Genomic DNA, 19253 nt, shown 5'->3' on the forward strand with positions numbered 1-19253 from the left:
CGGGCTCTTGATCTATATTAAAAGTTCCGTAATCTCGATGTGCCCTTAGTGGTAGACATTGTCGTCCACACAAAATAATTGTTTTTATTATCGGTTTAAGTTTTTCTTGATTCTCTAAAGTCTGTTGGTGATGAAATTTGTCAATTTGTTTATCAACCGATAATATTTTTCCTAACATGATATCCATAAAATGGTTAGCTTTTAAATTAGCTTCTTTATGATAATTTAAACTTCCGTGTTTTTCGAATTTTTCTAAACCTTTTTTCAAATTAGTGTACCCCTTTTTAACAAATGTATGAAGTGATTGGTTTGAACTATAACCAGCCTCAGAAGGTGAAAATAATACGCAAAATTTACAAAAAGCACTATCTTCAATTTTTGAATATGTTAACCATTTGTATTTAGTTAACCATAGTATATTAAATTTTCTTTTTTGATTGCCAATTTGTTGATTAGGAAAATTATAGTTATTATCTGGGACCCACACATTTTGTAAAACTTGAATTTTTTGTTTATCGTCGAGTTTTTTATTTACAAATAATGATATATCAAAAGAAGACAAATTTTGATAATTACCAACAATATCATATGTTGACTGTGACGGTGAAGCAAAAAGTTTTTGAGGACTGGATGGTTCATTGATAGTTGACATTTTTGGTTTAATACTAACATACTTAAGAAGAGTACTACTAGTACCAACTTCAGGTTTCTTTCGTTTTTGACTCATTTTAACTCAGCTTTTTTTTTACTCATACGCACATTCGACACAGGCACACAGCCATCACAAAGAAAAAATCGAACAGACTGAATTATCTAAACGAGATTTTCATGCCACAGACAGTCGAAAGTCATAATTATCATTGTTATCGTAGTTAACAATCAAAGTCGACCGTACGTAATCGTTATAGTATCTATAAAGCTAAAAATAATTTTCAACGAAATAAAAATCGACGATAGCCACCGTAGAGTATATTGATTGTCACAAACCTTATCGCGTAGTATTGAACTATTATATATATATATATATTAATATTATATGTGTATCTAACATAATAACAACATTTTAAAATAAAACATTATCATTTATCATTGTTATACTATAATTTCTATAATAATGTGTAATTTAATGAAAAAATATTTTTTTTTGGGGGGGCTTTGGGTGCGCCACTGTGTTGAAATCTAAACACTCCTTCTGGAAGAAATTTTGTATACAGGATATAAAAATAAAAAAAAATAAAATAAACACCATTGTAAAAACAATAGCTTTCTCGCTCCGCTCAGAATCTAAAATATATATACCTACTCAATACTTTTTGTATTTTAATAAAATTATGATGAACACTGTGAGCCAAAATAATACAAATATTTAAAAAAAAAAATAATAATAACGAAACCTGTTAGGTATTTTACAAATTTAAAAATGTAAATTTTTTTTTGACTGTTTTGTACACTAATTCAAATAATACATTATACTAACTTACTTTAAAGTTAAAATTTGATTTGTTAGAAAAAAAATTATTGGAGAGAACATAACTTGTCTGACATTATTGGTTATTATACATTATTAAGTACTTATTCAATAAATATTAGTTTAATTCAGTTAATATTTGTGTTAGTTTAGGGTGAGGTATATCGTAAATTGAAGAGTAATTAAAAAAATATTATTGAATAAACAACAATACGTCTATACTACTAATGATTCTGATGAATATTGTAGATTAAATCAGTGGTGGCCAAACTTTTTTAACACGGGCCATAAAAAAAAAAATTTTACCGCGGGCCATAAAATTTTTTTTTACTTTTTAATCATCAGAATTTTAGGTATAGGTATATAATTTTATATTAATTAATGACTTTATTTAATACTTAACTTAATAATTACTACAAATGAAAGAAAATTAAATCGGCTTACATTTCAAAAAATATTTTTAAATAAATTATTAAAACACATATAAAAATAAATATAAACTATACAAAATATCGTTTTACACTTACAAAATATATTTTAAATGTATTAATTTGTTAATGAGAACTATGAGCTTGTTTCTGTTGACAGAGGACATTAATATTAGGTTCTAATTTGGTAGAATTTACCCGGAGAACGGCGTGTAGATGTTCATTTATGATGCGAGATCGAGTTTTACTTTTGTTAATTTTCATCGTTGAAAATACTTGCTCACAAATATATGTTGAACCAAATATACAAGACATCTTAGCAGTAAACTTCCGATCATTTGGAAAATCTTCTTCAGACAAATTTGAATAAAACTGAACAAGATTTTGAGAGCTTGTCAAATTATTAAATGTTGTTCTTAAAGAATTATTAGATTGGAATTCTATAATTTCTAATTGTAAAGAATATATTACTATATGTTGTATTACTATATATTGCTATACTACTAATATAATTTTAGTATTGTAGTTTCTACAGCCATGGTGATCGTATGAAAATAAGATAAGAAACGGTAATGCTATTTATATTATTAAATTACATTGTAACAACAAAAACGCTACGATATGGCGATACGGGATTAAATATGAAGAATGTATACTGTATATTTATAATTTTTTTTTACGTAAATGTAAAATATTATACTTCTTTCGCGGGCCAGATATTAAATGATGACGGGCCGGAGTTGGCCCGCGGGCCGTAGTTTGGCCACCACTGGATTAAACAATTGAAATATTTTGTAACAAACTTCAACTGCTATTAAAATTGAATGTACCTTATATTTAATAGAATCGAAATAAACTAATATTTCTTTAATATTAAAAATAGTTCCAACAACAAGTATAAAGGGTTGTATAGGATTGCCCCGTTTTTCAAGTTTTTCAAGGTGAGATTCCATCATTTCCACAGATTCCCCAAACATAATAAAACTTTCTTGAGAATCTTTTATAGAGAACTTAATAAGGTTTTTTCTACCATTATCATCTTTTGTTACTTTTTTAGATGTTGGTGCAAACATTCCATGTAACAAATACATCAAAGCAGCATTCTTTACATCTATAAATAAATACATTTGTTTTTAAATGTAGATATAGAATTTATTTATTTATTGTTTAAATAGTAGAGTGTTAAATGTAGTTTTTTTATTGGCTTACGACATTTTGACTATCTCTCTCTCTCTCTCTATGTTTATCTCTCTCTCTCTTACACACTTGAAGATACCTAATACAATTTATTAAAATAAACTTTTTCTACTTACTTTCATTTAAATTGTTGCCATTATTTATTTGGGCTAATATTTTAAGACAGCTGGAATCCTTTACTTTTTCACCTAGAATGTTGTAAATTTTATCTGATTTTTTTTTCAAATTCAAAATTTTGATCAGGGAATATAGCACTAAAGTCAATGTCGATCTTAAACAGGGTTTGAATAAAAAGTTTTATTTATAGATTATAGTCCATACTCAGTTCAGTAGGTATAGTTATTTACTATTAATACTTTTGTCAATGTAAATGTAACATATTTTAAGTTTAAATTTTAATTCTGACAGTATTATAAAAAGATTATGAACATTTAGTATAAAATATAAATGATTTATTCAATACTTGGTATGTTGAAATTAAATGATAGCTGCAGTTCTAAATAATTAGGTACCCACATATATTTTATGTATAATTTTATTATTCATCAATCAATATTCATATTCATAATTTATAATATTTTTTTTTCTAATATACGACTAATTTATGTCCATATGGAATTAAGTATTGTTTCAAATTTTTGAAAATTTCTTCTGTTGAAGTTGATTTTTTTATGTCATTTAAACGATAATAAACAGTTGATTTCCAGTTCTCTTCTAAATCAGGATATGAAGTTGTGTTGTACTTTAAAACATCTAATATGGAATCTATATTATTTTCTGATGCTAAAAACAACAATCATTAAAATATAAATTATGTAAAAATATAAAAAGTAACTTAATTACTAAAATTTCTCTCCGTCCAAATGTTTCCACTTCTTGATTTCTCAATTCCTTTGTTAATTTTATAGTTTTAGCTGCAGAAGTCGTAACGAGTCCATTATTTTTTAGTGTTCTCATGGAATTGTAGAATTTGGCGTAGAGTTTACCTTTAGGGTTTTTGTTCGATCCGCCTTTCAAAAAATACACATCCTAAAAAGTGATAGAATTCATTACAATTATTTAATTTCAGTACGTCAAAGGAATTAATAATATATTTGTTAACAGATGTCTAACTCATGATCTAACTCACTATCCATTGTTTTTAAATACTAATGCAAAGTGCTTTGTTGTTTTTTGTATGAAAAAATATTTAAATATAATATTAATAATTAATTTAAGTTAAATAAAATATGTAGAAATTTAAACTTTACAAAATGATTGAACAGTTTCTGTTAATTTTTTTAAAATTAAATGAATTATATTATAATCTCTATAGTTCTATGAATAATAAATACATTTAACGAATATATATATAAATCATATATTTTTAAACAAAACTTTTTTTTACCTTTATTTCTAAGGAGAACATGTCAAAAATTTGATTTGACAATAATTCTGCTACATTAACTGGAATTGTAATATTATTGCTAATAATATATGCAATTACTATATCTACTAATATAGTCCTTATCCCATCAGTAAATTTGTTATTTTTCCTATAATACTCTAGTATTAATTGTCCCTGTGGAGAGGAGTTCAATATTTCATCTATCTATGTTGCACAAGGTAATTTTGACTGCACTGATTGTGATTTTTCTGAAGTTAGTTGTACATTTTGTATTCTTTGGTTTGAATCATTATTTAGAGAAATATTATTTCTATCTTTTTGCCATTCTTCAAGCTCATGGCGAAATAAAATATAGATTCCTAATGAAAATTTTCTAGCAACTTATTAGCATCCTCTGGCTTCATGTAAGTAAGAACTTTTAAATCAATTAAATTATCTAAATAAAGCAATAATTGAATAGGTATAGGTACTAGATAATAAAATGTATTAAACACTTAGATATTATTATGTTTATCCTTACCAATGAACGTTTGATAAACACATCCCAAATTCCATTTAACCAATACATTTTTTAATATTATCAAATTCCTCAGTGGGGTATTTATATACTTAAACTACTGGAATATCAGCACTTATCAAATTGTCATGATTTTGAAAATAATCAATTGTCTGTTACATCCTATAATAAATGAGTTGGTGCTTAAATGTTTAAATTAAGTGTTTGAATGTTTTTTTTTTTAAAAATGCCATAAACTGTACATGTTGTAACTTACAAAACTAATTGATTCTGAGGTAAAATCAACTGCAGATGGGTCAAAATTATTACTAGTGTGGGCCATTATTTCTGAAAATGAATACTACATACTAATAGATTAATATAATTACAATAAATTCTTAAGTAAAACATAAAAATATATTACAAAATTATAAATGTTAAGTGTTTGATAAATATATACATGGTTCCTATTTAAAATAATTTTAATAAAACTCTTTTAATCTGAGCATCTTTGTACCATTTGCCACATTTGTAATATTAATAAGCGGACCACTAAAATCATAAGCACTATAAATAGAAAAATTATTTAGTTAATTTTTATTTTCATTTATTACAAAGGATTCATAATGAGAATCAAATTTTTCCAACAGTATTTGTTCCCCTAAAATGAAAACTGTATCATCATTATTTTCAATAACAATTATTTCAGTTATTTTAAACAGTTTTATTTAATTTAAAAATTAGGTTAAATAATAACCTTCCTTAAAAACAATCCCAGTAAACTCTAAGTAATTATAAGAAGAATACTTGGATGGAAATAAATTCAATGTTTCACTAATCAACCGTATATGTTAAGTTTGTATTTTATGTTTTTCTTTTGATATAATTTTTTAACTTGGTAGGTTGTAATAACAGATAGGCAAATTTTAATTGAAATTTATTAGATAGTGTTAAGGTAATATTTTTACGGGATGTTATTGATCTGGTATTCATTTTCATTTCTTTATGTTTTCCCTCAAATCGAAAACACCAATACAATCGAGGAGGACCTGAATATTCTATAACAGTTGGGCAATGTACCTACTAATTGTGTAATTTCACAAATAAAAGTTTTCAAACAGACATCATTTCCAAATTCTTTGAAATCTAAAGATTTAATAAGAGCGGCTAAAAAAATATTTGATAATTTTGAACTGTTTTCTGCAAGAGGAAAGCTGTAATAAATTTCTGAAATTTGTTGGTACATAGCATGTGAACCTAAGGGATTATCATTAAACCGTACAAAATGTGGGTTTTTAATACTATTTAGTACAGCAAAGTCGATAGTCATGTCGTAATGTAGTGTTCGGCGTTGGCTAAATTAATGTATGGTATTAAATTAAATTTATTAAAATAGAAGAGCAATATTTAAAAAATCTAGAAATTGCATTAAAAAAAAAAAAAAAATGTTAATAGTACATATTTAACTAAAATTAAATATTACGAATTTATATCTGAAGTAAAACAACTTAAGCTGAAATCAAGAGGCCATAAACTTTAAAAAAAAATATGACGTAATAACGAAACCGTATGGAATATGAGCTTAATACAAAATATAAGAATATTACAAGAGAATCGATTATGTTATATTTAAATGTATGTATTTCTTGTCAAAAGAAAGGCAGTACCTCAAAGAAAGGTCTTGTTGTAAAACCAATAATCTCAAATGAATCGAATTCTAGATGTCAAATTGATGTTATAGATATGCAGGCACAACCTGACGGAAACTATAAATTTATTTTAGTGTATCAGGACCATCTGACAAAATTTGTTTTGCTTCGCCCGTTAATGCATAAGCGTGCCGAAAAAGTAGCTTATGTACTTTTGGCGCACCAACGATTCTACAAAGCGACAATGACCGAGAATTCGTGAATAAAATAATAAACAAATTATGCAATATGTGGGAAGATTTAAAAATTATACACGGAAAACCGAGACATTCACAAAGTCAAGGGTCCGTCGAAAGGGCCAAATCAAGATATGGAAAATATACTTGCCACTTGGTTACAAGACAACAAAACAAAAAAATGGAGTGAAGGACTAAAATTTGTCCAATTGACGAAAAATCGATCCTTACATCATGGAATAAAATGCAGCTCAGATGAAGCAATATTTGGATGTAGTGCTAAAATGGGATTAAAATCATCGGTACTTCCAATAGCAATAATTAATAAATTAAAAACCGAAGAAGATTTAGAGGCAGCTATTACATCCATGAATACTGGAGATCATAGTAAATTTGATGAAGCATTGATTGAAGAAAATAATGAAGAAAAAAATTAGATAATAGAATAAATAATATAACTGCTGTAAGAACAGTCAGTCGTAAACTTAAAAATTCAAGCGAATCGAATGAAAGAATCGTCCGAAAAAATATTTTGTGAAGGAAAAGTGGGTGACACCGTCAAAATCAAAATACCTGATGTAGACAGAGCTCGCAGCGACCTTAATTGTATTCTTGGAGTTATCCTATCAGGTAAAACACGAATTTTACTAAAAATTTAAGTATAATACATATAATTTTAATACTTTATTTTATTATTAGGTATAGTTCATGACGATAACTATAAGATAGGAACCACCGAAGGAAAGTTGGAACACACATATATTCGTAACCAGTTTATTACGTGCAAAGAAAAATTGGTTACTGTAGAGGAGGTGCCTGATCTAACTATTACACTGAGAGAAGCAGCGAGGAAATATTCAAATTTAGGAGGACAGGGTTGTGATAGATGTAATTGTACTCAACAATGTTTAAACAAAAAATGTAAATGTAAGGCATCTGGGAAAAAATGCAATTCAAAATGTCATTCTAATAATACTTTTAAAAATAAAGAATTAAAGTCATGATATTTATGTATTCAATGTAATTGTGATCAACAATGTAAGGGTAATTAAAAAAAATAAATAGTAATAGGTAATAATATTCAACTAAAAGGTTAACAAGTTTGATAAGATTAGAAAGGTTTATAATTATAAAATGAAAAATTTTGGTTTATATTGCTCAAGCTTTATTGGGCAATACTATACAGTCCGAGCAATGTATAATTTTGCCTACATTGCCCGTCATAATCGGGCAGTACCATAGGTAATGCCCGGGCAATGTAAACATTGCCGGAAAGTCTACTTTGCCCGTAACATCTATAAAAAAAACATGATTTAACAAATGGTGTCGTACGAACCGGTTTCATAATTACAAATAACTTCGATTTTACAATATTTACTCAATACTTTTTGTACAAATTGATTTCCTTTCATTAATAATACAAATAAACATTTTGGTGAGAAGCGAGTATGCTCTATGAAACAATTATCGTCGATTTCAAAACTACCAATGCAAAATTATTCCACACCAACGGCATTGAACTGCATCGTCGAGATTGATAAAGTAACGTCCACATTCGGATTACATAATTTGTACTTATTTTGGCCGGTGTTCGATGGATTCGTAAATAAATCGGTGGTACGCCAAAGCAACATCTTCATATTGCACTATGAATACAATTATGGCATTAACACCATGAACCACCGGAGAACGGAAGGTATGGTCGTGCCAGTAGGTATCTGTAATATTATAACAACCGATCAAAAGAATAAGATAATTGAAGATAAAATACAACATCAAAATGAAGCTGAGCAAGCCTATGAATTGAAAAGAAATGACAGCCACTATGTCCATTGTCCACAGACCATTGTGTTTGGTCATTTGATTTACAACAGTGTCTGCCGACCCTCTCATTACAGAGCTCTGTTTCATTTTATAAACACCAATTGTGGACCTATAACTTAACTATGCACAATTGTGCCTCTTCTAAAGCAACATGCTATATTTGGTATGAAACTATAGCCAAACGAGGGGCTAATGAAATTGGTTCATTTGTTTACAACTACTTATCTAATTTACCAAAAAATATTACTCATGTAACCATGTACAGTGATTGCTGTCCTGGGCAAAATAAAAACAGCATCCTCATGGCTATGTGTCTGTTTTTTTTTTTATCAACAGGAAACTATTGAAACAATTGATAATACATTTATGGTGCCGGGCCATTCAAGAATGGAGTGTGGCTCGGATCACGCTAAAATTGAAAAAGCTCGGGAAACATTTCCTTCATCTATTATTAATCATCCATATGATTGGATGCAATTAATTAGATTTGCAGGAAAAAAATAAGTTTTTGGTAGTAGAAATGGTGCAAGAAATGTTTTTTGACTTCAACAAATTATTGAAAAAATCTTATCAAATGAAGAAAACCCATGAAAATAAAGAAAAATTTGTTTTTCGAGATGTTAAATAGATTCGGTACATTAAAAACGAAAAAGATATAGTATTCTATAAAACTTCCCTTGGTTTAAATGCAAAATTTCTTAAATTGAACTTACACAAAAAATTTCAACGGACATTACAAGAGCATACTATGATATGTTATGTATAAGTGAAGAAAAAAAAGGACCTATTATGACATTATTGGCATATATTTTAGAACAGAAACATAATATCACGATTTTTATAAAAGCTTAAAATCAAACAAAGATATTAATATAATATCTGATGAAGAAAATAAATGATGTAACTTCTGTACAATTTGTTTTTATTTTGTCATTTTAATATTTTGTTTTATTTTCTCAAAGTGATTATTCTTTATAGGTTACTATTAATATATATATTATAAATTACTATAAATTACTATTTATTTTATGTTAAAAGTAGTTGTTTATTTTTAAAAGTTTTATATTGTTAAAATATATTATTGATACCTATTATAATTAATAATAAATTATACCCAAGACATTATGATTTTAATAAAACCTAAAATCAATCAAAAATATATTACCTGCTAGTACTATATTCTTAACTATTATATTAGTTATATTAAATTATATCATATAAACTTTATTAGATAGGTAAATAAAATTATGATCAACCTTTAGGTAATCGATTCAATTTTTAATATCTTAATAATACTATGTACATTGTACATAATATTATTAAAATATTTTGTATTGTTTGAGTTACTTTTCAGAGAACTTAAGCTATTATATGCAGTAATTACTTACTTGTTTTATGGAAACTATAATATATTGCAAAATAATTTATGTATAATAAACAACTAAATTATAAAAAAAATTAAATTATTAATTATAAATTAAATTTTGTTGACTTGATCCCAATGGCACGAATATTATTGCATAATAATGACTTGATAACTTTTGCACTAATGTTCGTGCTATTGATATCAAGTCAACAAAAATACCTAAAAAATGAATTTAAAGTATTTTTTTTACATAATCATATAATTAATCGAAGGTATAAATAAAATTTAAAGTTTCAATTTTTTTTTTATTTAAATGTAGAAGATGAAACGTTTTTGTCATCTACTGAACAATTACTATAATTGACTTGACTCCCTTTTCACAAAAACCGTCCAAATATAATATATAGATCTCAACTGAATTTATTTAAATGAAACTAACAAACTTGGATACCTAAGTATAAAAAAAAAATGTTTCCAATATAATATGATATAAAATTAAAATAACAGAATAATGTTAATAATTAAATACAAATTACCTAAGCTTCATGTAGTAAAATAACAGGTCGAATAAAACAATTTAGAATTTAACACTAATATAAAACAATATTTATAGGAAGTGACTATTTTCACGTCCGACGTGAAAACATGTATTTTCACGTCCTGTTCTCTGATTGGTCGTTAAACTGATAAGTAAATGTACTGATAAAGATAATATTATTGATAAGAAAAATATTGATAAAGATAATATTTTAGAATTCCATTCTATTTTAAAACATAAACATAGGACAATATAATATTATCCAGTAATATTGACAAATTTTTAAAATTGTATTTGTAGGTGAAATAAACTACTATTTTATAAAGGAAGACATTTTTGAATGATAAAAAATTAGACAAGTAACATATTATTATATTTTGAAATGTTTATTAAATTTTATAAATTTAACATATTTAAGCATTTTGCAGTTGGTTATACATTTGTCATAGGATAAAAAAATCAGTAAGTAAAATATATATATATAGTAAAACTAGAATAATTCCCAAAAAAATTTAATGTGTAAAAACTTTATTGTTTTTTATTAATTTTGCAAGTATTGCAAAACCATAGTTTTGATTTAAAATTTGGGCTTATACCAACACAATCAAAGTGCGACCACTCTAAACACCTATTACAACATATAGATTTTGTTGTTGAATCCTTTGAACATATTGTACAGTTCCAAGTAGCTGATTGTTTTTTTTAATTTCATGATTTGTTGGATAGCAAGCCAACTGTCTTCTGTGAAATAGCACTTAATTTCATCTATTGCTACCAATTCATCAATGATTTTATTAGAAATATTGTCTGGAATCATTTCAATATAATTTTCATTGATAAGTATGTTGCCATGTACTGCTGCTCTGGCTATATCTTCATTTACAAAACATTTTAGAATTTCAAATTGCCTTATGTTAATTGGTAGTTTTTCAAATGGAATTAATTTAGATTCAAGTTTTCTTTTTTTTGGAACTCCAACCACAGTTTTATCTTTTCCTAAATTTCACAATTATTATAATAAACTCTAATTATAATACATCAGTATAAATAAACCTAACCTAACCCTTTGGGCGTCCTCGTTTTGGTATTCTTAAAGGAAGAGTTGGCAACTGCTCAACTTCGTCAACTATGTTTTCGCCTATGTTACATCCTTCCACTTCTGATGTATCTTGTAAGTCACATTCTTCTATTTCCATGTCATGTTCTAATGCATTTTTGAAGTCACACGCTGCTACATCTTGTAAATCGTCCATCTTGTTTAACTCATCTTAAAATACAACAAAAATTATTATTTTAAGCTATTAATTTTATTAATTAAATAACTTGTAACAAAAAAACCTATCTGCGTGGTTGTAATATTTTTATCATTTTCCCATAAATGAGCAATATGTTTTAATAAATTTAACCGTTGTTCATATTTTTTTCCTGTAGCCTCTGATGTCAGTGAAGCTAATCTTTTGGCTTCTATATGAGCCTGTCTAAATTTCTCATGTGCATTTGGTATTTTCTTTTTTTTCTTTTCTACCATTGAAATACTGACTCCGTGGTTTTCATTAGTACATTCCTCATCTAGATTATTTAATGTTTGATTTGCAGGCATTACTCTACATACTTTAGAGTAAAATTGTCTTGTCCACCTTTCAGCACTAAGGTGTGGGTTGTACAATGGTACTGTAAAAATTTGTCGTACTTTGAAAATGTGATGACAAGGTAAGTTCATACTCGTAGCAAACGAGCAACTACATTTCAATATAGAAGTATTTAAAATCCCTTCACTAGATTGAATGGTAACTATTTGTGAATTTTCATCAACTGTTATTATCTGCACATTATCTATAAGTCTAAATTTTTTCACAACTTTATTAAAAGCATATGGAGTAAGATGAAGATATATTTCTTTTTCACTGTTAGATAAATCGTTAAAATAACTGGGAGTTTTAGTGAAACATTCACACATGGTCTCATGGTCTCTTTCTGTTCTCAGAGTTACCATCAGCATTTCTAGGCCTATAAAACAATAATTATTTAGTTGAACTTTTATGCTTTAAATTCTTGTAAGGCAGAAGTCATTATATATAATATATGTAATGTATTAAATGTGTAGTTACCTTGAAATAATTGATCCAGTCTCGGATGTTTAGTTACTACTTGTGTTATTTTCTGATTGATACTTTCAAGCCTATTGTTGGTTCTATTACCTAATGTCAAAAACTTGGATTGAAAGAGGATGACCCACTCATCTTTTATAGGGTGCCAGTTTTTTTTTAAAATAATTAATAACATTTTCAATTTTTGTGTTTTTCAGTTTTTCATATAAAGCATCGTACTCTATTGCATTTTTTGCATAGACTATGTCTTGTAAAATTTGTAAGCACATTGTTCTTTCTCCTATATTTACAGAAAACCAAAATCAATAAAGTACGTCTCTTAACCTATTTATCTAAACAAATTTAATATATACTTACCTGATGTAATATTCATTTTTCTGTTGTTATTTCTCTAGAGAATGATCTTAAACAGTGGAAAATACAAATTAAAATATGAGCATCTGTAAATTTGTTTTTGAAGACGTTCCTTTCTACGAAGTCTTTATCCGCCATCCCAGACAGCATTTTGTAATGATAATGTTATAATAGTATTAAAATAACGTTATACTAATATTATTCGTTATTATAATGTTATAATAATATTATTAAACAAAAAATTGCTGTCTGGGATTATACACTTTGTACTCTTCCATGCTGGATTAAATTTTTGAAAAGTCGATGCCATGTTTGTAACATTTTCTGAATCTTCAGATGTAAGAAGACAAAATCCAACAATTTCACTTTGCCCATTCGAATCGACAACTTTAAACATATTAATTACACTATAAATAATAATAATAATATTAAGAAGAGGCACGATGCAAATAACAAACCTAAAAAAACATAAAGTGGCAATCTTAAATCATTTAATTTATAAATGGCATCAATAAATAAAATTTCAGGGCACAATGAAAAAATCCGTTTCATTTCTGCATCTTGGTAGAATATGGTTTGCAGTTCATTATTTTCATTTTTTATGATTTCTAAGTCAACATTTGATTTGTTTTCATATCTATTCACCAAATTTTTCAGGGCATCAGTTACTGGGGATTTGGATAATACTAAATTATGTGTATCTTTCAATGTAATTATTTTGTCATGGGTCAACATTAGGTCATTTTGCAAAATATTTTTATTAACTTTCATGTGAACTAATTTTGGCATCATTTTCCAGTCTCCTTTGTTTTGGATAACGATCAAACATGGGCTAATAAAATAGTATGTATTAACGTAAATTATAGTACCTATATTATAATAGTATTTAAACATTACAAATTATTTTTTACCTTACTACAAGTATGATTATGTTCACTTATAAAAGATGTAACAGTCAATTTTTCTCCTGTTTTATCGGGTCTTATGCGCAGGAATACTGGACAATTTGAACGGTAGGAACTACAAAAAAAATTAAGTTTAATTAAATATACTTCATAAGTATTATAGTATTATTAATTCAACCTTTGTTGTGGTCGCATTCCTTTTGATTTTGACTTGTACTGCCCTCCTTGAACACACATATAATCAATAGCAGAGTATTCTAAGACAGGGTTTATATATCTCAATAAACCCTTATTTTTTGCTCCCTCGATGGTTCTTGAGCTGAATTTTGTAAAATTGCAAAAATTTTTTATCTCATACGCTTTAATAGAGTTTTAAAGTTCTACTAATGAACTAAACTCACTGTTCATGTTAAGTTCTACAATAGACTAAAATTAAAACAAGACATTTGATTATTACATTTCATATTCATATTTATATATTTATGTCAAAATAATAATACTAATTATTAAAGTTGTCACAATTATAATTAGTCAAAAATAGATTAATATTACTTACGATGCCAGAGTTTTCTTTGTTATTAGACATAGTATTAATTGTATATAAAAATAAAAAAAAATTCTAGTCACTAGTCACTAAAAACACTTTACAAAAATGCACACAACAAATCAATTAATAATTTATAAAATAAAAGATTACCATTTGTACAATTAAAAAAATTAAATATAAATTCTGTTAGGTATATTATATTCACTAGTTCACTTCACGATAGGTAACAAAATCACTACAACACAATATCTAAAATATACAATTGGTAATAATATTGGTGGATTCTATAGTAGACGGTAAAACCAATTTAAATGACAGCATTTCATGAAAAGGCAGGAAATAAAATGTTGCGAGAGTAATAAAATTGATAAATATTGCTTTTAAAAATAATTCATCAAACAGGTTTCAGCCTTAAGATATAGAATATATATACTAATATATACCATATTTATACAATGCAGATCAGTGTTATGATGTTAAAAGAAACAGGGTTATTGAAGTTAATATGTCATTAAAATACCAGGTCGAGAGCTAATGGACGCAAACGCTGTGCGTATATTATAATAATAATGTAATAATAAATGTTTGAAGTCGCGCAAGACGTACACTCCCAGACAGCAATTTTTTGTTTAATAATATTATTATAACATTATAATAACGAATAATATTAGTATAACGTTATTATAATACTATTATAATATTATTATTACAAAATGCTGTCTGGGCTGCGGTAATGGTTGCGAAGGATAACACGAACATGACGTAGGTATAGTATAGGTACCCGTGCACGCAGCCAGCCCCTTCGCCACCGAAAGTCCATTTCGGGCCCGACCGGTGTTATAATAAATGTTGGCAACACTGCTTATATTATATATTCTAACGGATTTTTAGTATTTTTTGTTATAGCAGCAACATAAATATATCATCAGTGAAAATTTCAACTGTTTAACTTTCACGGTTCATGAGATACAGGCTGGTGACAGACGAACGGACAGCTGAGCTTTAGTAATAGGGTTCCGTTATACTGTACGGAATCTTAATGATACATACAATATATTATTTAAAGTTTCAATACCCATTAATAATATTTTTAAGTTACAACAAAATACCCAACTAAAATCGTTATTTTTCATTCAAATATCTAATTTCGCCCATATTTGAACTTAAAATATCTGTAAAAATAACTGTATATTAATATTGGAAATTTTATGTTATTTTAAGATTTTTGGTTATACTGTCATGAAAAAGAATCCTATGTATGAATCTTAAATATTACTTATCTGCTATTAAAACAACTTATGAGGCACCTTGTATTAGATTTTTAAGTATTTCAAACTAATGAAAATATTTTATTGAAATTTACAGAATAAAAAAATTTCATAATTCAAACACTAATAAAATATAGCTCAAAACAAGTCAAAATATTTTGATAATGTCATCATGTATATACAACTATAAAATAAACATTTGGTGAACATTTCAAGGACCTACATTTAATAGTTTTTGAATAACATCAAAATAAGAAAATCGTTTTATGAGTATTTGTTAAATTATGGGAAATATCCAATTTCTAACTTTATCATTAAAATTAAATTTGACTTTCTAGTAAACTTTTTTTATTGCTAAATGTATGAAAACTTATGGGCAATCTTGCATAAAATTTCTAAATCTTAGATATAAATAAATTATATTATAAATTTCTAACTCAAAATAGTTTTTCACATTTACGTAATTTTGATGAATTTTGCCGTAAGTCTAATTTCAGATGCTCATAAAAAAATACTGTCTTACGATCAATAATTAAAAAAAATTTAATAAAATAACAACATTTTCCTATGCTTATAAATAGCTCAAAATATTTTGAAAATGTTATGGTTTTTAGAAAATACTTATATAAACATGCGGTGAAAATTGCATGTATCTATACGGTTATAAAGAAATGCATAAAGAAATGTATCAACTAGATTCACCGTCCCACCCACCAGAAAAGTTACTGAAGTTGAAAATCGAAGCATTTTTTTATCGTCTATAAAAGACACACAGAAAAATCACTTTAATTTCTAAAATAAATAAATTCATAGCTCCGCTCAGGATCTAAAATTATACCTTGATAATATAGCTAGTGCATACTAAAAATCTTATTGGTTTACACAGATATCAGTGTTATTATGTTAGGTATATATTTTGGTTTTTATTTGAATATTTTATGAGTGTTTATGATGAAACTAAATCCACATTTTTTTTTAATGTAGCATAGATCATATCTATGTTGTCTATGAATAATGTAAGGTTAAACCTGTGTGAGTGATTTTCGAGGATGGTTCTTATGCTGCATGTATTATTAAACATGAAGTATATCACAAATAAATGGTACGGGAGTTGCTCACTAGAGCGCTAGTTACTAACGGTTTCAAATGATATAAACGCATGTACTTTCCCATGTTGTCCGCGTTTTAAACCGCTCTCAGCGCTAGTGTCGTCGACGCGTCTACCATTTCGTCCGCTCCCAAAAATACTCCTTATAATCTATTTGTCGGTTGTCCACTGGCGTTGTCTTTACCTTTTACGATCGTTCCGTGTGATGATCATTCTAGTATTCTACTACGATATTTTTTGTCCGCGTTTAATTTTGTCTGGTCCAATACGGTATTTTTCGTTGAAAATGTATTACGCAGAAAAATAAAAATAAAAAATTATAAAATGTCAACACTCACATAAGCAAACTACTATTGTATGATTTCGTTGTACTTTACTACTACTGAAGTTGTGAACAGACACGATGAATATCGATTTTTGTTTTGTTTATTTTACGCTCGTGTTATGAATACGTTTGTGTTTACTGGTGTAATAATGAACACTAATCTTGCGTGGGACCGTTCTGTACCTACCTTTATTGGTCGTGGCTGTTCCGTCCTTTTTTGACTCATGATTGTTGTAAACTGCAAATAATTTGCTAGAATCGCCATGCGCCCATATCGTGTGTGAACGTTGTTGTCTTACATAAAATATCGGTAGGTGTTGAAATGTTTGTACGAAAATAATATAGGTATATGATAATATGAAGTACAAAATTATCGTGTCAATCAGTTTTGATTGTTACCGATGATTTGATAATATTACAATCGACGATTAATGGTTGCAATGGTTTGCAGTCAATAGACTTGCGACTGCTGTATGCTAAACTATATGTGGTTACACACCTAGAAAAAGCTTTGTCATTCGAGTTAATCTAAAACAAGGGAGACGAAATCGCCATTATCTCTATAATAAGAAACGTAGGTACTAAAAGTGCTTCAAACTGATATTGAAAGTAAAACGTTCTTAAATAACCTAATTACATCGATTTCTTATGGAAAATCTACTGCATGTGACTCGTTATTATATTAAACGATGATCCGTAGGTACTTGCACAGGTTTTAATTGATGAATAAAGTTTTAATGTTTAATTGAATTGGACGATGAAAATAATAACCAAAAATAAAAATATTGTCTAATTATCAAATATAAAAACAAAACAGATATTATAACAATATATGTATTGATATCAGTTGTGATATCAGTCTACTCAAAATAAATAAAAATTGTATTTTTTGTATACAGCACATGAACATATTTCGGAACGATTCTAGTTTAGCAACCTATCGATTTTTTAGGTTTTTTTTTTTTAAAAATATGTGTTTTTAGGTGCTTTATAAGAATCTAAAATGAAAAAAGGTCGGACGGACTTCGTTTGGAAGTTATCGGCGAAAAACTTCAAAAACTTCATTTTTTCATTACGCGCATTTTGTTTAAAAAATATCCTTAGAATTGACTATTTTTAAATTTTTTTTTTTTCAAAATGTGTAGTTTTTTACGCTGAATACGTTGGTAAGATCAAAACTTACCTATCATACTTACTTTTGAAGTTATTGGACAAAAACAATAAAAATAGCATTTTCAAAATCAATCCAAAATTCTTTTGAAAATTAGTTGAAAATCAACTTTTTCATTATTTTATTTTTTTTAATATATACAGTTCGAGATGAAAAAGTTTTTAGTGAAGTCAGAATTAGTTTATCGGACTTGGTTTCAGAATTACAGATAATTAAAATCTTGCCTAATTTATGACGTTCCGCAAATATCTAATACAGGTAAATAGGTAGGTATAATAGATCATTAATAGATAGCAGAAAACACAAACCCATATTTAATTGTCAATTAGATATAATATATTATTAGTCAAGATAAAATTTTCATATTACCTACTTAAATAGAAATGTACAAATTTAATTAATTAGAAAAAATAAAAATAAAGACGTCTCAAACGCGGGCGTCTATACTAGCTCATTAGTTGACCACTATAGTATTATTAGATTTTAGATAGTAAGATAGTAAGTAACTATGCCTAATTATGCTTAACTAATTTTATAAAATCTATAATTACCTATATAATAATATCATATTCGTACATTAAAACATTGTTGTAAAACATTACCTAATAATAATAATAAAAAAAAAAATTAAAAAAAATCATCTTCCTCAGTTTCTGAATCTGATTCTTCATTATTTTCTTCACTTTCTTGTTCTACAATATTTCCATTCGGATTGTACACTTGAGCCGCTAATTTGAAAAATTCAACTAAAGGGTTTAGAGCAGATGAACGGCAAACCTTTAAAACATGTATTTGGCCAAATAACCAGCGTAAAAATGTTTTTTCCGAGAATACTGGGTCATTGAAGCTTTGGCATGACGCCACATTCCTTCATAAAA

At 27.1% G+C, this 19253-nt stretch overlaps 1 protein-coding gene across 1 annotated transcript; it reads left to right on the forward strand.

Moving 5' to 3' along the window:
* Positions 1 to 6995: 6995 nt before the first annotated feature.
* LOC103311871 (KRAB-A domain-containing protein 2-like) lies at positions 6996 to 7298 on the forward strand. The gene has a single exon (XM_008191672.1). It carries the CDS (start codon positions 6996 to 6998, stop codon positions 7296 to 7298), a length of 303 nt encoding a protein of 100 aa, XP_008189894.1.
* Positions 7299 to 19253: the final 11955 nt, after the last annotated feature.

This window comes from Acyrthosiphon pisum, chromosome X, assembly GCF_005508785.2.
Source record: "Acyrthosiphon pisum isolate AL4f chromosome X, pea_aphid_22Mar2018_4r6ur, whole genome shotgun sequence".
Classification (NCBI taxonomy): domain Eukaryota; kingdom Metazoa; phylum Arthropoda; class Insecta; order Hemiptera; family Aphididae; genus Acyrthosiphon; species Acyrthosiphon pisum.

Bases quoted from the DNA above. Each gene is read 5' to 3' on its own strand.
- LOC103311871 (XM_008191672.1), top strand. From the start codon at position 6,996: ATGGAAAATATACTTGCCACTTGGTTACAAGACAACAAAACAAAAAAA.